This window comes from Oncorhynchus gorbuscha, linkage group LG01, assembly GCF_021184085.1.
Source record: "Oncorhynchus gorbuscha isolate QuinsamMale2020 ecotype Even-year linkage group LG01, OgorEven_v1.0, whole genome shotgun sequence".
NCBI lineage: Eukaryota > Metazoa > Chordata > Actinopteri > Salmoniformes > Salmonidae > Oncorhynchus > Oncorhynchus gorbuscha.
Window position 1 is genome coordinate 76,773,130 of NC_060173.1, and position 23,801 is coordinate 76,796,930.

Sequence of the window (23,801 nt, forward strand, 5' to 3'; positions counted from 1 at the left end):
GGGGAAAACAATGTGAACAAAAGCATGAAAAGAAAAGGAATAATCTTTGCAAATGGCCTAATGTTTACGTATCATACAGGTATCAGATTTAAATGAGACACATTGTATGCAAATTGTTTTTCATGCTAATGGTACGGTACATACTGGCTGTTAACGAGTTTCTCTCGGATAGTGGAGAAGTCCATGGGTTTCCTGATGACTTTCTTGTAGCCGGGGACAGATTTGGGGTTGACAGGGTTCAGGAAGGGCCAGGCATCCTGGTGAACCTCCAGCTCAGCCAGTAGCACCCTGTGGAGTCAACCAAGAGATGACCCTCACATAAACTACAGTATGCATGGGGATGCATCAGACACTGCAGCAGCTAGTGCATGTTAGCGTGAGTGCCAGTCTGTTTGTGCTATCATGCCAACTCCCTGTCACCCGTTGTCATGTTTCGCTTGACAATGACGTCAATTGAGTCGGCAAGAGCACAAACAGATGTGGGACCAGCGTAAGTGTCGTCCGTGTCACTTCCGGGGTACATAGTATTATAATAAGCCTGAACCCCCAGTCATAATGTACCTGCACAAGTTCAGATCCTTATCGTCGTCTCTGGCCGACGTGGCAGTCTTAGCCTTCTTCCCACAGACAGGACTAGTACTGTCCTGCTTGGACTGGTTTGTGGCTGGGCTCTCCTCTCCTAGGCTCTTCCTCTTTTTGGGCTCTTTGCTCCATTTCTTTGGAGTGCTGCTGCTGGTGCTGGCAGCATCGTCCTCGGAGACCTCTGCGCTGGCTACGGACGATAGCTTCCTGCTCCGTTTTACCTCGGTGCTTCTCTTCCCTCCTCCGGCTGCTCCCGCTCGGCTCTGCTGCTTCTTCTTCTCGGGGGATCGACCGCTCGCCTGAATGACACAAAATATGCTGAGTGGAGGAGTCTTGCATTCCCCGAGGATCACACTTCTCGCTATGAATTGAATGAATCGGACTTTTGGATTTTGGTGTATTTATTCCCATTTCGTTTAGGAGTTTTGGGGAGTAGGATAAACCCTTGCGATAAGACGTCGCATTTTGAAGGGGGCACCTCGTTTTGAAGTACTTAAACGCCTACGGTACGTTTTGTTACACTGGAAGCCTGAGGTTGGATAAATTCCTACATTAAGGAGCACCTGTATTTTCTCTGTTCTGTGAATAATAAGTAGGGCTACCTGCAACTGAAGGCTAAAGTTACTGTACCTTCGATATGCAAGCAGGACAAAACCAGTCACCGTCAGGTATTGTGGTGATCTTGGGTTTATGGCAGTACGTGTGGCAGCCTTTGTCACAGCCATCACAGAGTAAGAGCAGTTCCTCATTATCCCCCTTTCGACACAACTGGCAGTACTGCAGAGTAACACACCAGCATGCACTGTCAAACCGGGTGCTCTGAGGAAATGCTTCACATTTAGGGCAACATTTCCCCCTCGCAAAAAACAAACAACTGTCCTATGAACTAACACATTCTAAATAACACCAGGATTTCCTTAAAATAAAAGACATGTCAAGTTTGACAGGAATAAAAGGACAGGATGCTGGTAGTACAGAACGCTGTTACTGTAAACAGAGCTGTTGCAGTGTGTGTGGCATGCCTCTTATGTATCACACTAACTATACTGAAAATAAATATGAACGCAACATGTGAAGTGTTGGTACCATGTTTCATGAGCTGAAATAAAAGATCCCAGAAATGTTCCCATAACCTCAAAAAGTATATTTCTCTAAACCTTTGTGCACAAATTTGTTAACATCCGTGTTAGTGAGCATTTGAGCCTGTCAAGAAGCTGATAAAACAGCATGAACATTACCCAGATGCACCTTGTGCTGGGGACAATAAAAGGCAACTAAAATGTGCAGTTGTGTCACACATCACAATGCCACAGATATTTCAAGTTGAGGGAGCATGCAATTGACATGTTGACTGCAGGATTGTCCACCAGAGCTGTTGCCAGAGATTCAATGTTAAATTCTCTACCATAAGCTGCCTCCAACATCGTTTTAGATAATTTAATTTGGAGGGGGGGTCTGAGGTTTGTAATAAAGGTAATAAGGTCTGTAATAAAGCCCTTTGCTGCGAAAAACAAATTCTATTTGGCTGGGCCTGGCTCCCCAGTGGGTGGGCCAATGCCCTCCCAGGCACAGCCATGGCTGTGCCCCTGGAGTCAGTTGAAATCCATAGATTAGGGCCCAATTAATGTATTTGAAATGACCGATTTCCTTATATGAACTGTAACTCAGCAACATCTTTGAAATTGCTGCATGTTGCGGTTATATTTATGTTCAGTATAAATCTCTGGTTAAACTTAAGTTCCTCCTGACAAAAAGTTTAAGAAAAATCTGATTATAATTTAATTTACAGTGCAGGTGCCTTTGCGAGAGGAAAATGTAGCTCAAAGCCTTTTAGAGAAGCTCGGAGACATTAACAGACAGTCGTACCACTTTCATGATGGATCTCTCCCATGCGATGGACTTCTGGAGCTGCTGGACACAGAGAGCCAGCTGGGCAGCGCTGCGGACCTCGCCCACGGCCTTGCGCCACACCTTCATGCCCGGGGCCAGCCCCTCTTCCCCCCTGAGACAGGAAAAGGAACCATGGTCAAAGAACCAGCCACTCACATCATCACATAGAACAGTCAATGACAAGAATCAAGCTCACCAACCAACAGCAGTGCACAGAAAGCCAGACGAGTGCAAGTGTGTTTGGTTAGAGCAGCCAGTTTTAAGAGATACTGTACAAGACTTCACCTGGTGACTGACATGCCTCATAGTTCCATTCAGGAAGTCTGTGTGCAAACTGCCGTAGTGAGACAATGAGCTAACATAGAACCATGATTACCAGTGTTATGCACCATGCAGAGCCACAGTACAGACCGGCTTCCAAAGAGACGGGTACAACCACTTATGAGACATCACAAAGGAACCAAAACCACAACGCACACAGTAGCAACGAGAGAAGAGGAAGAAACAGGCACCGAAGACACCGAAAATAACGAAATAGGCTCCAGTGAAGCAGAGGGAAACACAAAGTAGTGTTCAAAATGGGAATCTGGATGGACCTACCCTTCACCATCAACATTATGGGATGGTGCGGGAGCAGGGACAGTGACCGTACCCAGCACATTATCCAGTTTGACCTGAACGGTGGTACTTAAGGGGCTCTTCAGGTACCTTCGCTCGATGTTCCTCTCCAGCTCAGCCAGACGTGTTACGGCTATATCTAGCGGGTTGTTGACGTGCCGCACTAGGCTGTTGTTGCCACTGGCCCTCTCCTTGTCCCCTGCAGGCCGTTCCTCCCCGGCTGGAAGCAGCTTAGCGATGGGCTTGTGTTCATGGTAGACCAGGTCCCCTCGCTCTGACTGGGGCTCCGCATACATCCAACTCTGGGAGGAGATGACAAAAACGACAGTGGTGAAATCAAAATCTTTCGTTTGCGTTGTATGTGGAATACAGTATATTCAGCATAGTCTTTCTTCATTGCCGACTGGCTCCTTCTCCACTACGTACCGCCAGGCTCCAGTATAGATACAGTGCTATAGATGGATACGGAGTAGAAGAGCATTACTCTACCTTGACCTGGAGGCTGGCCGAGGTGACCTTCCTCTCCAGCTCCTCCACCTGCTGCAGCACAGCGATGTCCATCTCCATGGCCTGCTCCTCCACACACCAGCTCTCCACAGTCTCCTCGCTCACCCCGTTCTCCTCCAGCTCAGACTCATCAATCACCACCACTGGAGAGAGGGAGGAATCAACTCACATTTTCCCCCCCACTAAAACTAAGTTTACTACAATTATTATTGTATCTTAGTAAGTCGCTCTGGATAAGAGCGTCTGCTAAATGACTTAAATGCAAATGTAAATGTACTGTGAAGATTGGGAAGGATATTTTCTAACATAGGGAGACAGTGTTTCTCATTGTATGTGCCCAGCTCTGTAGAAGAACTAATAGCTAGAACTTAATGCGTGCAGATGATCTTCAGTTTAGAATAGGGATAGGGGTGGGGGTCACAAAAAATCTGAACTCATTATGAGGGGCCATAGTGTGTACTCCCATCCATACGCACACATGCAGTCAGAGTCGACCCTAGTGTTTTGGGGGCCCTATGTGACATTCTGCGGCCCCCCCTCTTAAGAAATAAATGTTTTACAATACATTTCCTGCAATTCTACACATTTTGCCATGGGGTGTAGAGAAAACATTGCAGTTTTAAAGCACTTTTGCTGCAGTTCGACACATTTTATCATGTGCGGAGAGAAGATATTTATTCTTATTTACAACCACATTTTGAAATTGCACCTTGTGTATTCTATTACTCTAACAGTAACTTGAGGGGGTCGCGGGTCATGGCCCACCAGTTGCCCATCCCTGGTCAGAACATAATTGGCATCAAAGCTACACAATGAATATTCAAAGCTGTCAGACAGAATCATTCAACCACGCCAACGTGGTGTAAATGATGGTAACCCAAAGGACTGGTGGTAAAGACCATGTTAACACTGACTGACATGATGCATCTAAACAATCCACTCTCTCCCTGCAGTGGGTTGACATTTCCGTGTAACAAGGGGACATTAAGCAGAGGTCATGTTGCCTACCACATCAGTAAAGGTCAGATTTAAAAAGTCACAAGATATATTGGAGGTCTATGGATGCGTCTGTAGTGGCACCCTATTTCCTATATATATATATAGTGCACTACTTTTGACCAGAGCCATATGGGCCCAGTTATTTAGGGACACCACACCGTTCACGATAATTGTTCGCTCCTACAGACAGTGTGGTCGTGGCTTTCTATATAAAGCAGATAGGCATAGAGGCATTCAGTTACCGAGTGACCCAAGCGACTGAGCGTGGTATGATAGTCGGTGCGGATGAGCTATTGCCGCAGACGACCACACCGGGTTCCACTCCTATCAGCTAAAAACGGGCACGCGATCACCCACACTGGACAATTGAGGAGTGGAAAAACATTGTCTGGTCCGACGAATCCCGGTTCCTGTTGAGTCATGCTGATGGCAGAGTCAGGATTTGGCGTAAGCAGCTTGAGTCCATGGCCCCATCCTGCCTGGTGTCAACGGTACAGGCTGGTGGCGGTCGTGTAATGGTGTGGGGAATGTTTTCCTTGCATACGTTACGTCCCTTGATACCAATTGAGCAATGTTTCCATGCCCCAAAGAATTCAGGCTGTTATGGAGGCAGAGGGGTACGACCCGGTACCATATAAACTGGCCACTATAGGGAATAGAGTTCTATTTCGGACGCAAACAATGTCTTTATTCTATTTTATCGAGCCTGCCGAGGAGATCTAGAGAACAAGGGGATCCACTCACCATCTCGGTTCTTGGCGCAGGCCTGGGCAATGTACTCCATATGTTTCTGGATCTGTTTCTGCAGGGCTTTCTCTCTGATACCTCTGCTGTGCAAGGCCTTGACCAGGCTCCTCAACTGCTCCATGTCTGCCACTCTCCACCAGCCTGACAGCATCTCTACATGAACACACCACCATGTCAGTAAAGGACAAACCAGAACGTGCTGACTAACAGATAAAAGCAGATTACACACACACACACACACACACACACACACACACACACACACACACACAAAAATGTGGAAATTCATTGCAGCCATTTCAAATCCTCCTCAGCGCTTGAATGTGGTGTGTCATTCCAGTCTCCCCATCTTTCCTAGCAGCAGGGGGAAGTGTGCCATGCTTACCCTCTGGGATGGGCAGTGGGTCGGGGTAGTCTTGGGTCTTGGCCACCTCCACCACAGCGGGCGGGGCAGAGATGGGCTTCTCTCCGGCAGGGACTGGCGACTTACTCTTGCTGTTGGAGAGGCTGGATGCTGCCAGGAAGGGGTTGCCATTACCTTCCACATGGTGGTAGGCAGCGCTCAACATGGAGGGTGGAAGAGGACTGGCAGAGAAGGGCAGGGTGGTGCTCATCATGCCACCGGGCCAGCCACAGAATGGCCGACCCATCATATGGACCCCCGACTTCACCTGCTGGGAGGACGGAGGTCATGAAGAAGAATACTCACACAGTGGTGAGCAAGAATGTTATGCAGCAGACCTTAGTTCCCTGACACCTAGCACAAATGCGGTCTATAAACCTATAATAAAGCATCGTAGACTCAGACTGAATTGGCAAAACGTCAAAGGACGACCTGACAGTAGCAATATGTCTTGGTCGTATTCCACACCATGTTAACATCAATCCTAGATGATCAGCGATGGAGATAACATGCACCTACCTGGAGAGCTGATAAAGAGAAGTTATTGATCCCGGTGGTGGGGTTGCTGGGGCTGGCTGAGGTGGTGGCGGGGGGATTAGGGGACAGGGAGGAGGGGGATTTGGGCCTGGTGGTGGAAGACTCGTCACAGGGGGAGCGGGGCAGCAGGCTGAACCAGTGGCCACTCTTCTCCGTCAGCACCCTTAACAGCTGGTCGTTGGGCTGGAGCTGCTGCTGCTGTAGGGAGCTGGAGGACATCTTCCCTGGGCTGCTGTTGCCGCTGAGGTAGGGCGGGCTGAAGAGAGCTGTGGAAGGCTCCGCTTTCACCTCCGGACACAGCGTTGGGGGAGCTGCACAGGGGCTGCTGGGTAGTATAGTCTGAGTGGTGGGGTGGATAGGGGAGGACAAAGCGGTGGGGACATTGACGGGACTACAGCTCTGACTGTGGTTTTCCGAATCCGGGGACATCTTGGCCACCTCCAGGAGTTTGCTGAGTTTGGAGAAGGAGCCGGGCTTCTGGAGGAAGATGTTGAGGGAGTGTTTGTCTGGCGAGGCCATGTCCCCGTCAGTGCTCCCCTCTAGGCTGGACGTCCCTGGCATCCCCTCCACCTCTGGCCTCCTTTCCACCTCTTCCACGTGGACCAGCTCTGTGCTCCTCAGTCTCTCCCTCTCAAGCTCCTCTGCTCCTGGTAAAGACACTCATATCAATATCCACAGCATCACAGTAAACCAGATCCCTACATGGTGCATTTACATGGCCATGTGCTTCCTGACTAGACTTAAGCAATCTGAAGGCAGGTCACAGGAAAAATAAGCTCAACTGTGTTAGCCTGAACTATAAAGCGCGGTGCCCGTATCTTATGTCAGTGTTTTGAGTGTTACCTTTGCCAGTCTCCATGCCCTCCACAAAGATGCCCCCGCACTGTGGCAGCACCCAGTACCAGCGCTTGTAGCGGTCCTGGCCGAACATCATGGAGCGCAACGAGTGGGACGACTCAAACAGCTTCCTTCTGATCTGACTTTGTTGCTAGAGAGAGAAAGCACAAAGTCTATCAGAACGCCTGTTCTGCCCGGAAACTGACCCTCGTAAAAATAAAAATCCCTCTGATCCCATTGGTTATCAAAATCCCTTTACCTTGGTTAATTTGTCGATCTGTTTCTCCAGCTCCTCTACACTGGCTGTCTGGTCCCCGTCATCCTGGATGATAAGATCACATTCAATCGACTCCAGAGGAGAGGCTGACATTTACAACACACAAACAGTGACTTACGCTGTGTCCCAAATGGCACCCTATTGCCTAACGTAGTGTACGACTATTAACCTGGGCCCATGGGGAATAGGTTGCAATTTCGGACACAGCCATTGTCATTTGGGTCAGCGGATAGGTCCTGTGGAAAGGTGACGGAACCAACCTCCTCCTCACAGGTTTCCACTTTCTTCCCTTTCTTCCCTCTCTCCTCCTCCTCCTCATCGTCATCTTCATCCCCCTGGTCCTCGCTATCCTCGTCATCATCCTCGTCCTCCTCGCTGTCCCCTCCTTTCCTCTTGCGCTTGTGCCCGGGGTTGGGTGTACCCAGGGACTGTGTCTCCTCTCCTCCCACACCGCTGTCCCTCTTCCCCGTCTTCTTGGCATGGATGGTCCTCAGCCTGGAACAAGACAACGAGCAGGAGGGTGTGTGAGCCAAATGTTTTCCTAAGCTACTATATTCAAAAAATGTGAAAAGCTTAAAGGACGGAACACATTCAAATCAACATCTATTGAAAATGTTGTCATTATACACTTTACATTTTGTAAAATTCTATTTCAATTGTTTTTACTCTTCACTGTAGACCATTGTATCCCATTAGTTAATACAGGTCCATTATTGCATGTAAACACAGCCCTCTGTTGAGTGCTCCTTCAGATGACGCGGGTACTCACTTGCGAAGCGTGCCCTCGACGACCCACTTGTCCCTTCTCAGGTTGGTCATGTGATCGATGTTCTTGTCGATCTCGCTGTAAAGAAGCACCGATTTCAGTCAAGTCAGCCATGATTAAAATCATGCTAATATTAAATAAGTGAGGAGAGGTGAGGTAAGGCTTTGGTTGCAGTTTTACTTGAGCAACAGGGCTGTATTTCAAAGCATTGCAACTTCTGTCACATGCGTTTAACTCCGATACAGGCAGTCACTTGAAAAGAGTTTCAGGTTTGACGCAACACAATGAAACGCTCCATGACAACACAGCTCTTTCTTTTGATATTGGTAGTAGAACATTAAAAATGCAAGTCCCAATGAATAAAACAGGACTGACTACATGCAGCAATACCAGCAAAAATTAAAATTAAAAAGAGAGCAAAACATGCATCAATCCATTTAATAAATCTGTGCTCTGAATAACAATCATTTTCATATGGAGCTTGAACAACAAAATCAATAAATGAGTTCAAGCCTAAAGCACTTCTTTAACTTGTCATTTTATCTTTTGTCTAAATAACAGAACTGATCAGTGTGGTGATCTAGATAGCAGGCCAGACTGCTGTGACTAGCGTTCGGCGTAATCTCACCTGACCACACTCTTACTGCAGGACAGCTCGTTGACAAGGAAGGCCAGGACGGAGGCCTTCTGTGCGGGTGTGTGGGCTTGGAAGGCCTTGGTCTTCAGACTGGCGGTAACCTCCTTCAGCTCGGTCTGCAGCTCGGTCTCGCCACAGTGAGCCTCCATGTAGATCTGTAGCGCCTCCGACACGTTGTCCTGGTTAATGCCCACGTTGGCCAGGTGTTCCCCCAGGGCTGTCTTGGTCTGGGGGGGGGGGTTCAGGTTTGATTGACAGGTTTAGGATAGATATCAGAGAGTGGTATACTGCAGAGCGGCGGATCGAACCGCTGTACTACCACTACTAGACCAGCCCCTGGCACAGTTAGAGGGTACTACATGCTTCTCTTTTCAGGGATCCATTTTCCCTAAATGTCGACCGAGGCTCTATAATAGGCGACAGTCAGCTGGGTTCCTTGAAGAAATCATGGCAAGCCACATAAAAGCGTGACTAAGCCCTGTAGATTAGCAGAGAGAGAAATTGCTTTGGGAATGAATTCTACATTTGGGGGTTCTAACTGTGGAAGCTGTATTAAGAGCTACAAAAACAGATAAGCCCCTTCATTTAGCCTCACAGAGGCAGAGATATTGATAATGCCCCACTTGTGTGTTCTGATTAGAGTAGGGCTTCTCGTCTTTAGTTCTGCAGTGTTGTGAGCCCTCTGAGCTGTGGTTACTGAATACAGCACCGCGTATGAAGACAGATTTGAATATACTGTACAGCTGTTGCGTGGATGTGCCATTCAGTGTGTCTGAATGTGCGATAAGAATGCGTGTGTATGTGTCTATGCTGTGATTGCTCTCACCCGGTGTCCTGGGGGCAGTCCTGGGTCACACACCACAGCAGAGAGCATGCGTACCAGCAGGTCCTGGACCTGTCCCATGCTGTCTCCCAGGTTGAGCAGGCCCTCCTGCAGCACACTCAGGTTGGGAACATGGGCGTTCACATCAAAGCCCAGCACCTTCCCAAAGCTCCGCAGGAACTGAATCACCATCAGGCAGTCAGAGAAGCTGCTTCCCGGTAGAAACAGGCCGGGAATACGGGATAACTCCGGGAGGAGCTGGGAAAATATTAAAATGACACATGCATCTAACTACAGTAGTGTGAATGAAGTGCACCGGTTGTTATTTAAAAATGTCAAAAGTAGTGAAGAGAAAATTCTTGAGACAAAACCAACTCTGTGACCTTGTGGTTAGAGGGATATTGGAGTTCAATCCCTGGCCAAGTCATACCAAAGACTGTAAAAATGGGACCTGATGCGTCTCAGCATTAAGGAGATTGGGGGGGTAAAGGCCCTGTGATGGACTACTAGTCCTGTCTAGGAGGATGTAATTGTACATCAAGCTGCATCACGCTACAGAAACAGGAGATCGTCTCCTGCTCTAGGAGACATTCTGGCTCACACAAGCGAAGGCTTATTCAATTGCGCTCGACTTGTATGGCGTGAGGTTTAGTGAGAGCCCTATGGAGAGAGTGTGTGTTGACGTGATGTGTGATATACAGTAGAGTAGAAAGTGGATCCTCCTGGAGCTGGTTATCCAGGGGGTGTCAGTGCTCTGTCTGTCTGGTGGAAATCCGGAGGCAGCGCCACCATTCCGAAATCCTCTAGTCAGTGTCATGCCACTAGCAGCCACTTGATGGCAGTATTCTAACCTGTCACCTTTGTGTAATCCAATATGGATTATCCTGTAAAGTCATCAGTAAAATGAGGCTTGTAGCAGAGACGTAGCCAGAGGCAAAGCCATGCATACATGTACTTTATGCTTTAAAAGCACTGGTGTAATCCATAAGAAGATCATCATACGTAATCAAATAACAGACAAATGTGTGATTAAATGTGGGCAACATGAGCAATTTCTAGGTATGATATCAAAGTCTTAATACAAATTCGCCCTCCTGATCTCCCTTTCAACTGGGGAACTAAATGGTGATCGCCTGTGTAGTGAATACCTTGTGATCTGCTAAGCACATGTCTTCATTTGGCTTCTTCAGCTCCTTGGCAATTTCCAGTTCCAGTCTTCTAAGCTCCAATTTCCGCTCCTTGTTTAACCGTTTCTCATTCTTCTTCTCCTGCTTTAAGCGCTCCCGCTCCTAAAGGTCCAAATTACAGACCAAGTTAACAGTGCATGCTATTGGCACCGTTGCAGACAATCGTGTTAGGGATTATGCCGTTACAATTCAGCCCAACACTAGGCCTTCCCTTGCTTTATAAATTGCCACACTTTCATAGCAGATTTCTTGGGGCCAGATTCTCGCTTTTATTCACACGCCATATAGTTCAAAAGACGAGTTGAAGGAGGAAATGTGGAGAGGAGGCCGTGCTGTAACAACTAGACGGAGAAGTGGTCGAGTTGGGAATCACGCACCTCTGCTTTCTTACGGGCATCCATGGTCTTCATCAGCATCATGTGCTGCCTCCGCCTCTCCCTCTCCTGACAGAACACACACACACACACACACACACACACACACACACACACACACACACACCCTCAACACAGAGGGACACTTCATATAGACATCAAACACAACAGCTTACCATGATGATATGTAGGACACACAGACAACAGTAGGACACACAGACAACAGATATAAGTACGGCCATTGTTGTGAACATTACAGCGGCGGTTTAGAGGGCAATATAAACGACAACCAAAAAGCTAAAGGGTAAAGCAACGGGTATGAGGGCGGTATCAACAGAAAGCGTAAGCTTGAAGTTAAGAGTCGGCTTGAATGCGTTTGAGTATGCTGGCAATAAGGAAAGTGCTGGTAATTCTACCATCGCGTCTAAGAACCAAACAGGCAGCATTGTACTGTACTGTGTAATAAAGTTGCTATGGTTTGTCATTCTTTATTGACTGGTGAGAAGCTAAACAAAATACCTTCTTATGTCAGAATGCAATTAAGATAATGCCGAAAGCAAGTTACCTCTCACAAATACAGTCATGGATTCAATTGGAGATTGAGGCCTTGTAGTAAGGAATTTGTCTGAGGCACGTACTGAGGGCACTCCTGTTCAGTATGACATGGGTTTAAAGCAATGCTATATTGCCTCTCTTTAGCCTACTGTAACCTATGATAAGTAGGTTTGTGTGCAAAGGCAGAACTGAAATATCAAATATGGAACAACAAAACGATGAATGAAAATGGTTTCGTGAGGTTGGTGATTTAAACTGTCAACAAGCAGGAGAAAAAGCGACGATGGACGGGTCTGTTTGGTCAGGTGGCAAAATGGAAAATTGTAACATACACTACATTGACTTTTACGACTATTTCAAGCATTTCCATTCACTGGAAAATAAAAACACTGGATGTCAAATCTTTAGGACAATGAGAGAGTGTGTGCATGGCTCCCCTTGATGTAAATCTGAAAGAATCAAGAAAGTCTTGACTATTTGCACAGATATCCGTTTTTTTGAGCCAACAGAGCAAGACATACGCTACGCACTTTGCTCCAAAGCCATGCAGAAGAATGCAGTATGACGGCAGCCGGGGCTACACTGTATGCATTGCTATGACAACCATATCACGATGCGGTGGTAGACGTACAAATATAAACATACCCATACCATATCTAGTCTATGCCTCTCCAACTCCTGGGAGAAAGAGTTGGCAAAGTATTACGGAACAGAAATCACAGGCTCATATAAACCAAGTTCATATAAGAAGGCCCCCCCCCCCCCCCCCACCCAACCCAGGAAGAGTGACAAGCTAGGGTCATCAAAACTGAAATTAAAAAAGCGATATGGAGAATTGAACAGTGAACTGTCAAGTAGTTATATGGAGAAAAAACATGACCCTTTTCTAAAAAGATTCCAGTAGAATTGAAAGTGGAAATGGGCTTTGGGCATCGTGTGGTGCAGGAGAGCGATGCCTACCTGGTGCTTCAAAATGACTGCCTGCTGCCTTCTCATCTCCTTCTCCTTTAAAGGGGAAAAGATAAACAACATTGAAAATCCAAACATACCCCTCATTTCCATCATCAAAAAAAGAAAAGAAAAAGAAAGCAGCTGACAAACGGATGAAGTTTCTCTGATTTATTCGACAGGAAGTTCAAATCCCTCACTAATCTGATTGACAGACGGGCATAAAGAGCCCGGGCAGGTTGGATCTAATGTGAAATGGAAATGCCATAGCCATTTCTAGACACGCGCAGGAAGCAGAGACAGAATGCACTGTCCTTTATGACACTGATTAACATGGAAAAGGTCTGCTCTGGGTGTCAAGGAGATTTCCCTAAACCCGGAGAAGCAGTCCCTTGGAGGCAATGAGGTGCGAGGAGGAGATTGGGAATCGGGAGGAGAGAGGTTGTATGACTCTAGGCAAACAGTGGGAGGAGGAGTGGGCCACAAATTAATGGTTGATTCTTTTAACAGGACATCTAAACTAACCTTATTTCGTTTCTCAGCCTCCATTATTTTGGCATTTGCCGCTTCTTCAGTCTTTTTCCTTTTAGTCTGTGCAAAACAGGTCTACAGGTCATGCAACAGAACAACCTCAGCAGCTTCAACACTTCGTGCAACAGCACATGTACTATACGTCGATAGCAGTACATAAATACAGTAGGCAGACAGAAATACACAGATTAAATCCTTTTGAGCTCGTGTATGATTAGGCATAGCGCTTGTTCCTACCAGAGCCTAATTGGGATTTCCTGTCGGGTAGAAGGGCTATAATGTTTCATTGTTTGATGAACTAAAATCAAGACAATTTTCACAAAAAAACAAACATGCAGGGATAGACACATAAAATCTAGATTGTTTTGGTTCTACTAACTACACTAACTAACACTATCAAGGCAGTGAGGTAACTATATGTCAAACATAGATAGAAGTGCTCAATTCACAGCAGAAAGGGGATGGTATATGTATCCTAAAATTCTTCCAGAAATTATATTTTACATTAATTTCTTATAATGAATTAAAACTAGTCTTACTCACAGCATACACTTGCTGGCAATGTCAAGCATAAAATATTGTAATCATGTGCATTGAGATAATTAATTCCTCCCATTAACACTAAAAAGACAAACTTGTTTTAGTGCTTATAAAATACCAGCAGCAAGTCAGAATAAATTAAGCCAAATTTCACTATGTAATTACAAGCAGAGAGGAATCCTGTTAAGAGAGACTTGCCAACCGTGTCAACTGAAATTTGATTTAGTAAAGCTAAAATACTTTGGTGCTTCTATTAGCGCCGTGCATGGAAAATAGCTGTTTCTCCTACTCGTGCTAAACTGTTAGCGACTATTGTCTTATAGATGCCATTTTGTGTTGAATCCCATCACGGTCTGAGGAGATTTTACTATTCAATAGCACTTTGTGAAAATCCAATTAAGCATGTAATAGGAGACATAACTGGAAAAAGTGCAGCCACATAATTTAGCAAAAGCCATTGGTTGATTTAGAAAACTCCTGCCAACAGCAAAAAGGAATTTTTCTGTAAAAACCGATTTGGACCAACCTCTAGAATCTGCTGCGCTCTGAGCTCCTTCTCCATTTGAATTTGCTGAATGCGCTTGATCTTCTCCTGGTTAAAAGATGGGGAGATCAAATGAATTAAATCTATAGTCATGCATGTTAGAACAGGGGGGCTGTATAAGTCGTTTTATGGAGATTAAGACAGTATAGCATCTTGAAGGTTAGCATCTTCCCTTTAAAGAAGATTTTTAACTCTGCTTGGGATCTTTTCACCCTGGAAGAAAACACTCCTGAATGTCATGCGTGTTTGAAGCCTTCCGATCAAAAACACCTTGTGAACAGATACATCCGAAAATGTAGCTTTTGTAAATTACATGACAATGGCAACTACCTACCTGCTGCTTTAAAATCTTCACTCGCTCCTTCTGTTTCCGCTTCTCCTCAGCAGCCATGATTGCTGAGAGAGCGAGAAAACAGAGATTAGGGTTGTACTGTGTGGGTTATAGTGTACTTGCTGTGTTATGGTAGAGAACAGGATGGCTTTGTCACAAAAGCAGCTTTCACAGAACAACACTAGTGTACTGTACCTTGTTGTTTCCTGGCTTCCTTGGCTGCTCGTGCCATGGCCTGCTGTTCAAGTTTCCTCATCATCTTGATCTGGGCTGCCTGCCGAGCCATCTCTGCAACAAAATGAGATATTTTTAGCATTCAGTCCTATAGGTTCCAGAAGCTTTACAGAAACCTCCGTGATTTTTGCAAGAACTGAACCCACCTTGAGCTTCCAGTTTGCGTAGAACTTTGGCGTCAGTAGCGCCTGAGATGTCGGCCTTGCCGACGTTGGGGCGTCGGCCCTTTCTGCGCCTGGACCGGGGGCTCTCGTCACCCGTCCTCTGGTGCTCAGGATTGGGGGGACGCCCGCGCCTCCCCTCCATGGCCAGGATCCGAGGAATCACCTCCTCCTCAGTCAACAAGCTCCACTGCAAACCCTTCGGCAGGAGAGGAGACAGAGGAGAGAGGAGACAGAGGAGAGAGGAGACAGAGAGGAGAGAGAGGAGAGGGGGACAGCCAGTTAGAACCTTCAGTATGACAATACTATATATATATATATATACACACACACATATACATATATACACACACACTTCTTCCCCTTGCCTAAACAAATCATTGTCAAGCTTCAATTCATACATCAAGTCATACATCGTGGAGTTCTTCTTACTCAGTTGTTGTTACATGTGCCCTATCTTGCAAACTTGACTGCTGACAAGCAAAACATTTGTCGATTGTATTAACAGTGGACTAAATTAACAGAATACTAAAAGAGTGTCTGAGTGGACTATTCCTTTATCTGGCTATTACTTTGTGCACTTGGCCTTGATATGACAGAGCAATAGAACGTCCTGTGAATGTAACGTTGACACATGACATACAGTACTTTAGGCTACGGGTGACCCTGCTCTGTGGGTGGAGAGAAAACAGTCAATAGATAGATTAAACAGTCACCTGGGGTCCTTCTCTGGCTTCATAGAAGTCGCCAACCCTTATTTTTGCACTGAAGCTAAAATTATCGCGTGTGATGTCACTTATTCCATTTCTGGACAGATACTACAAAGAAGAACATAAATGAGGCCTTGGTGAGACAGACGATCAGTGTTAAGTTACACCAACTTCAAATGGTTTTGGATGTAAATTATGTTTCCTGAACAAAATCTGGAGACAATGAAAAATGTAAAAAATAATAATAATAATAATAATAATAAGTAAACTACTCAATAATGAATATATTATTAAATAACAAATTGTATTTAATAAAATTTATATTTTAAATACTTTAAATTGTATTTGATATGTATTAAATGATACACCTATAAGGATGGATAGAAGAGAGAAAAGACCGGTATAGTAGAGAGGAAGTTCGTGACCTGTGAGGGAAGGTCTTACCTTCATGATATCAGGGTACTGCCGGATCTTCTTCCCACACGGGGCGTAGTACGCCACATCTCCCTGCAGACGGCCTGTCTCATTATGTATACGTGTCTCTCTCTGCCACCTAACATGGAGGGAGGTTTCAGTAATCTATGCACCGGAACACACTCACATTCATCGGTTGGAGATGGCAATCCAGTGCAGGACCCATAAATCATTGCAATCACGTACAACACCGTCAAGTTTTGTTAGGCAGTAAAAGACGAGACAAGTGCTGTATAAATTGTACTGTATTGTATCTTTGAAAGGTCCATGTATGGAAACTTGAACAGTTATTTGTTTTGTGCTACCACCTTTTACAGTATATTTTCATTTGACATAATCCTCTGTCAGCCAGAGTTGTGAGACTCTCTTTTCCTTGCTGCCAATCCTTCAGATACCTAGATGTTGTTGAGGTCAACTATCTAAACGAGCCCGCTTTACAGCTGTGCCCTCTGTACAGCATGGCTTGGCAGCCCCATGTGCCTTGTATGACTCCAAAGGTAATCAGACTACTGAATGGACATCTGCCAAGCAGAACACCACACTTCTCTCAGTGTGTCTGGTCAGATGCCATCTAACAGAAAAGGCCTGGGAAACACGTCCCAAATGGCACCCTACTCCCTACAAAGTGCACAGCGGAGGCTGCTGAGGGGATGCCATAATAATGACTAGAACAGAACAAATGGAATGGCATCAAACCATGTGTTTGATGTATTTGATACCATTCCACTGATGCCGCTCCAGCCATTACCACGAGTCAGTCCTCCCCAAATAAGGTGCCACCAACCTCCTGGGATAGGTCTCTGGTCAAAAGTAGTGGACTATGGGCCCTGGTCAAAAGTAGTATACTATATAGGGAATAGGGTGCCATCTGGGACGCAGCCCGGGTCTTCTGTAGAGCAGGGGACTGTCACCTCTCTTTCCCCTCAGAACCAGCTGACGAGAAACATCTGTGGGAAATGAAAGACACCCTGATCTGAGTGGGGCAGTGCAGGGTTTAGGAGGCGATGGTGGGGCAGTGCAGGGTTTAGGAGGCGATGGTGGGGCAGTGCAGGGTTTAGGAGGCGATGGTGGGGCAGTGCAGGGTTTAGGAGGCGATGGTGGGGCAGTGCAGGGTTTAGGAGGCGATGGTGGGGCAGTGCAGGGTTTAGGAGGCGATGGTGGGGCAGTGCAGGGTTTAGGAGGCGATGGTGGGGCAGTGCAGGGTTTAGGAGGCGATGGTGGGGCAGTGCAGGGTTTAGGAGGCGATGGTGGGGCAGTGCAGGGTTTAGGAGGCGATGGTGGGGCAGTGCTGGGTTTAGGAGGCGATGGTGGGGCAGTGCTGGGTTTAGGAGGCGATGGTGGGGCAGTGCTGGGTTTAGGAGGCGATGGTGGGGCAGTGCAGGGTTTAGGAGGCAATGGTGGGGCAGTGCAGGGTTTAGGAGGCGATGGTGGGGCAGTGCAGGGTTTAGGAGGCGATGGTGGGGCAGTGCTGGAGCTGCTAATGTTTTGTGTCTGTATTGAGACTGGATGTAGTTAACCCACGACTATCCCTGAACCAGCTCCTCATTTCCTGGCAACTGCCTTACTATCAGGCCTTAGAGGGAGGGAGGGAGGGAGGATGTGGTGTGGTTTTCTATGCTCCCTCTAACCACCATCATGTTGACAATGTCTCATCACTGCTCTGGAAAAAGGAACCTCACTGATTGGGGATCCACTAGGATTTGGCTCCTTGGAGTGTTTATTTATCACCATCCATGTTGTTCGAGGGACAGAGGAAATCAGTACACCATCATATCATACTAGGGTGGTGTCAAAACTAACTGTGCCACCTACTGTACAGTACATGGTACCAGTGACCGTCAGAGTAGTGTGGATTGTGTTATAGCTTACCCAAACTGTAGAGGTGTCCGCAGCTCCCTCTCATCTGTCACTCTTCTTCTCTTTCCTGATCCTGGGAGAGAGAAGGGATTTATTAGAACGGACAGATCCACTGTGACCTGAGCAAATGCAGAAACCCTGTCGGGTTGCCAGAGGTGCCCTTACTCTAAAATAAGAAAACCCTGCGTCAATTCAGTTGCCCAGGGGGAAACAGTGTCTCGAAAACTCTACCCACCATACAAGGGGGACTTCAAGAACATTTCAGACTGTTTGGTTCGATTGAATAAAACAAAGAAACATTCCCCACGGAAAAGGCATAGGGTCCTTTTAACCACTGTTGGTTTTTAAAAAATGGCACATCAATGCAGGATTACTAATAGCTTGTCAAATTGATCCCCTTATTGTATGGGACACTTAAATGTGCTTTTAGAGGCCATGCAATTCAGTAGTCATCTTTGAAACAAAAGCAATTTAGGTCAAAAGAGTCCATATTAACAAAGGAAATGGAAAGACTAACAGTACAGATAGATAGAAATAAACTGTACCATAGAGGATCAGAAAGACCAAGTATAATATATTATATAAAATAAAGCTAACTGGGTGGTATATGGGATATTTTTATTTTGATATTATTCATCCAAATCAGACAGTTTTTTTTACATGTATGATACATTGGAGATAATATCAAGACAAGTCCTGGAAACAATAGAACACTATGAACAATCTAGGAAACCAGGCCTGGTATTCATAGCGGACTTTGAAAAGGCTTTTGATGAAGTACGACTGGAGTTTATATATAAATGCCTGGAATATTTCAGTTTTGGAATCTCTTAGAAAACTGGTCAAAGTTATGTATAGTAACCCTAGGTGTAAAATAGTAAAAATTGGCAACCTCAAGTTGGCAACCTCAACCTTTAAACTGTTAAGAGTAAAACAAGGTAGTCCACTATCGGCATATCTATTTATTATGGCCATAGAAATGTTAGCTGTTAAAATCAGATCCAACAATAATATCAAGGGGTTAGAGATCCAGGGCTGAAAAACAAAGGTGTCATTGTATGCTGATGATTCATGTTCTTTTAAATCCATCATTTGGATCCTTCCACAGCCTAATAGAGGATCTAGATACGTTTTCCTAACCTCTCTGGATTACAACCAAATGATGATAAGTGTACTTACTATATAATGTATTGGATCACTAAAAAAAGACAACTTTTACATTACCAATAAAATGGTCTGACAGTGATGGACATACTTGGTAGATATATCCCAAAAGAAAGAAATGATCTCACTCCAATAAATGTTAATAGAAATTGCCTAAAAGGGCCTATTAATATAATAAATATAAATTTGGAGGGCAGAAATGATTAAATAATGAAGCATTAGACCTCTCACTAAAGGCGTCAGGGCATACAAAAAGTAATATTTAAATCCGAACTGGTTCTCTAGAAGATTAGTAAGAAGGTCTCACCCCATGTTCAAGAATTTCATTTTTCACTTTATTCAGATTACAACCTCTCACTTTCAGATATTTTAAAGTGAAATCATCTCCAAAATATCTCTATTTTTAAAAACAAGCCACAGAAAGTTGGTTGCAATTTCAGTTTAATCCACCAGAAAAGACATAACAAATCATTCAACAAATATTGTGGTTAAACTCAATATACTAAATGATTAAAATAAAAAAAAACTATTAAAATGTCTGCTCCACCCAAATTTACAACCAACTAACTGCAGCATTACCGCAAAAATGGAAGAGGTAAGAGGGAAGGGGGAAAGGAAGGAACTTGTCTGTCAGCCCTGCGTTAAAGACCAAAATTGGTTAAAGAAAATTGTGATAAATAAAAAGTATAACAGTTTCATTTGAGGACCAAAAAATTGACAGCTGTGCCATATAGATTACAAAATAGTTGGGAAGAGTTTTCAATGTACCAATTCCAACGGCACATGGTTTATGAACTGATACGCAAAACAATATTGGATTCAAAACAGATGTTTCTATTTAAATTAAGCAAAATTCTTGCAAACAATAGAACGTTATATACAGTATATGGGGGATATAAACCTTCCCAGCTCTGCAGATTTTGCTGCAAAGAAACAGTCATTAGATCATTTCTTTTGGTACTACCCATATGTACAATTGAAGTCGGAAGTTTACATACACCATAGCCAAGTACATTTAAACTCCAATTTTCACAATTCCTGACATTTAATCCGAGTAACAATTCCCTGTCTTTGGTCAGTTAGGATCACCACTTTATTTTTAAGAATGTGAAATGTCAGAATAATAGGAGAGAGAATGATTTATTTCAGCTTGTATTTCTTTCATCACATTCCCAGTGGGTCAGACGTTTACATACACTCAATTAGTATTTGGTTGCATTGCCTTTAAATTGTTTAACTTGGGTCAAATGTTTTGGGTAGCCTTCCACAATAAGTTGGGTGAATTTTGGCCTGTGTCTCCTGACAGCTGGTGTAACGGAGTTATGTTTGTAGGCCTCCTTGCTCGCAGACGCTTTTTCAGTTCTGCCCACAAATTTTCTACAGGATTGAGGTCAGGGTTTTGTGACGGCCACTTCAATACCTTAACTTTGTTGTCCTTAAGCCATTTTGCCACAACTTTGAAAGTATGCTTGGGGTTTGGAAGTATGCTTGACCAACCTTTAACTTCCTGACTGATGTCTTGAGATGTTGCTTCAGTATATCCACATAATTTTCCATCCTCATGATTCCATCTATTTTGTGAAGTGCACCAGTCCCTCCTGCAGCAAAGCACCCCCACAACATGATGCTGCCACCCCCGTGCTTCACGGTTGGGATGTTGTTCTTTGACTTGCAAAGCCTCCGCCTTTTACTTCCAAACATAATGGTCATTATGGCCAGACAGTTCTATTTTTCTTTCATCAGAGCAGAGGACATTTCTCCAAAAAGTATGATCTTTGTCCCCGTGTGCAGTTGCAAACCGTGGTCTGGCTTTTTTATGGTGGTTTTGGAGCAGTGGCTTTCTTCCTTCCTTCCTAAGCGGCCTTTCCGGTCGATATAGGACTCGTTTTACTGTGGATATAGATAATTTTGTACCGGTTTTCTCCAGCATCTTCACAGGGTCCTTTGCTGTTGTTCTGGGATTGATTTGCACTTCTCGCACCAAAATACATTCATCTCTAGGAGACAGAACACGTCTCCTTCCTGAGCGGTATGACGACTGAGTGTTCCCATGGTGTTCATACTTTCGTACAGATGAATGTGGTACCTTCAGGTGTTTGGAAATTGCTCCCAAGGACGAACCAGACTTGTGGAGGTCTACAATTCTTTTTCTGATTTCTTTTGATTTTTCCATGATGTCAAGCAAAGAGGCACTGAGTTTGAAGGTAGGCCTTGAAATACATCCACAGGTACACCTCCAATTGACTCAAAATGATGTCAATTAGCCTATCAGAAGCTTCTAAAGCCATGACAATTATCTGGAATTTTCCAAACTGTTTAAAAGTACAGTCAACTTAGTGCATGTAATCTTCTGACCCACTGGAATTGTAATACAGTAAATTATGTGTGAAATAATCTGTCTGTAAACAATTGATATAAAAATTACTTGTGTCACGCACAAAGTAGCTGTCCTAACCAAATTGCCAAAACTATAGTTTGTTAACAAGAAGTAGTTGTTAACAAGTTTTAATAACTCCAACCTAAGCGTATGTACATTTCTGACTTCAACTGTAGCTTTTTGGTCACAGGTCCAGGAATTGCAACATTTACCTGGAGCCAACTCTGCAGATAGTCAATCAATAATATAATAATACTTTTAGCTCAAATATAAAATATATTTTATATTTTTGGGTTACTACATGGTTCCATGTGTTATTTCGTAGTTTTGATGTCTCCACTATTATTCTACAATTAAAAAATAGTAAACAGAAAAGAAAAACCCTGGAATTGACTGACCTTCATGTCTTAAAGTAATGGACTGTCGTTTCTCGGTCATGCCCTGACCTTAGAGATCCTTTTTATTCTCCATTTTGGTTAGGTCAGGGTGTGACTAGGGTGGGTACTCTAGTTTGTATATTTCTATGTTGGCCTGGTATGGTTCCCAATCAGAGGCAGCTGTCTATCGTTGTTTCTGATTGGGGATCATATTTAGGCAGCCTTCTCCCACCTGTTTGTGGGATCTTGTTTTTGTATTGTTGCTGTTGAGCCCTACAAGGATGTACGTTTCGTTGGTTCTCTTGTTTTGTTGCTGGTTATCATTACTAAATATGATTAACCTACCCCACGCTGCATCTTGGTCCGACCATTCTTACAACGACGAGCGTAACATTCTCTTTGCTTATTTGAGCTGTTCTTGCCATAAAATGGACTTGGTCTTTTACCAAATAGGGCTATCATCTGTATACCACCACTACCTTGTCACAACACAACTGATAGGCTCAAATGCATTAAAGAAATAAATTCAAGGCACACCTGCTAATTGAACTGCATTCCAGGTGACTACTGTACCTCATGAAACTGATTGACAGAATGCCAAGAGTGTGCACAGCTGTCATCAAGGAAAAATGTGGCTACTTTGAAGAAACTCAAATCTAAAATAAATTTGTTTAACACTTTTTTTTTGCTTAAAACATGATTATTCTACAATGTAGAAAATAGTAAAAATGTAAGGAAAAACCCTGGAATGAGTACTGTAGGTGTGTCCAAACTTTTGACTGGTACTGTATATAATTTGAAAACAAAATTCCTTGTCAAACTGACCATATCAAAATAGATATCAAGTAATAGAGCTAGGAATGATTTTGGGGAATGGAATGAAAACTCAAAAGATTGCAGCATTTAGGAAAAAGAGACTCAGGCTACATCCCAAATGGAACTCTATTTTCCATGTACGTGTACTACTGTTGACTGGGCCCATAGGACTCTGGTTAAAAGTACTGCACTACATAGGGAATAGGGTGCCATTTGAAACAGGCCCTCAGACTGCAGTAGTCACATGGTCTGAGCCAGCCCAGTGTTTTGAGCTGCTACAATAACAGGTTAAACATATGCCAGCCAGGGTAAACTAAAGCCTCAAATGCTTGCTCTGGGTCATCAAAACAATGACGCAAACACTTTTAACCAGAGATCTTATTTTGCTCTGAGAGATTAGCTGAACAATGTTTTCCTGCTGGGGAAAAAAGCTGCCTTGTTTCCCCTGAACGGGACTGGACTTGGTGATCTGACTAAGCAAATGGAAGGAGATAACAGTCTGCACTGCCAACAAACAGCTTCAAGGCCCAAGACCAAGTCCTTCCAAATGGCACCCTATCCTCTATATAGTGCACTACTTTTGACCAGAATAGCGTGCAATTTGGGACATAAGCCATGAGAGTAGTGCACTGGTTAGAGAGCAGAGCAGAGATGAGATTTCAATTGGTACCTGGTGGAGTGGGGCAGAGAGTGGAGGAGGAGGAGGGGGTGCTGTGGTAGGCCAAGGCCCCAGAGCTGGTCACTATGGCTGGGGTGGGCAGGCCACCGGCTGCCTTGATGACCTGGAGGTTGAGAGGGGAGAAGCTGGCTGAGAGGCCAGAGGAGGTGTTGTTGAGTAGAGAAGAGGAGCCTTTGGTGAGCTTCAGAGGGTTCCTCTCTGCCTCCGGGTCTGTGGTGGTCTCGTTGAGGTCCTTCACGTTGTCCTCAGAGCCGTCCGAGTCGCTCTCCACATTACTCTCAGACTCTGCAGGGGACACCAGTGGGAGTGGAGGACTTGA

The 23,801-nt window shown here is 44.8% G+C and overlaps 1 protein-coding gene across 15 annotated transcripts in view; it reads right to left on the reverse strand.

Annotated features, from left to right (window-relative positions):
• The window catches only part of LOC124042308 (bromodomain adjacent to zinc finger domain protein 2B-like), an 85,498-nt gene that overhangs the window by 1,676 nt on the left and 60,021 nt on the right, over positions 1-23,801 (reverse strand). For 2 of the 15 annotated variants that reach the window (XM_046360677.1, XM_046360675.1), the window contains 28 exons: positions 23,474-23,767; positions 18,082-18,142; positions 16,183-16,291; positions 15,745-15,846; positions 15,014-15,227; positions 14,829-14,921; positions 14,637-14,698; positions 14,285-14,350; positions 13,213-13,278; positions 12,700-12,744; positions 12,385-12,417; positions 11,188-11,253; positions 10,772-10,912; positions 9,627-9,881; positions 8,792-9,027; positions 8,167-8,241; positions 7,658-7,892; positions 7,380-7,442; positions 7,127-7,271; positions 6,266-6,930; positions 5,729-6,017; positions 5,341-5,496; positions 3,580-3,740; positions 3,073-3,392; positions 2,449-2,584; positions 1,213-1,359; positions 562-881; positions 145-288 (listed from right to left, as the gene is read on the reverse strand). In XM_046360677.1, the coding sequence (XP_046216633.1) occupies positions 145-288; positions 562-881; positions 1,213-1,359; positions 2,449-2,584; positions 3,073-3,392; positions 3,580-3,740; positions 5,341-5,496; positions 5,729-6,017; positions 6,266-6,930; positions 7,127-7,271; positions 7,380-7,442; positions 7,658-7,892; positions 8,167-8,241; positions 8,792-9,027; positions 9,627-9,881; positions 10,772-10,912; positions 11,188-11,253; positions 12,385-12,417; positions 12,700-12,744; positions 13,213-13,278; positions 14,285-14,350; positions 14,637-14,698; positions 14,829-14,921; positions 15,014-15,227; positions 15,745-15,846; positions 16,183-16,291; positions 18,082-18,142; positions 23,474-23,767 (4,699 nt within the window). The remainder of the gene's footprint in view (positions 1-144; positions 289-561; positions 882-1,212; positions 1,360-2,448; positions 2,585-3,072; positions 3,393-3,579; positions 3,741-5,340; positions 5,497-5,728; positions 6,018-6,265; positions 6,931-7,126; positions 7,272-7,379; positions 7,443-7,657; positions 7,893-8,166; positions 8,242-8,791; positions 9,028-9,626; positions 9,882-10,771; positions 10,913-11,187; positions 11,254-12,384; positions 12,418-12,699; positions 12,745-13,212; positions 13,279-14,284; positions 14,351-14,636; positions 14,699-14,828; positions 14,922-15,013; positions 15,228-15,744; positions 15,847-16,182; positions 16,292-18,081; positions 18,143-23,473; positions 23,768-23,801) is intronic. The other 13 variants (XM_046360679.1, XM_046360678.1, XM_046360686.1 and 10 more) reach the window with 13 other exon arrangements.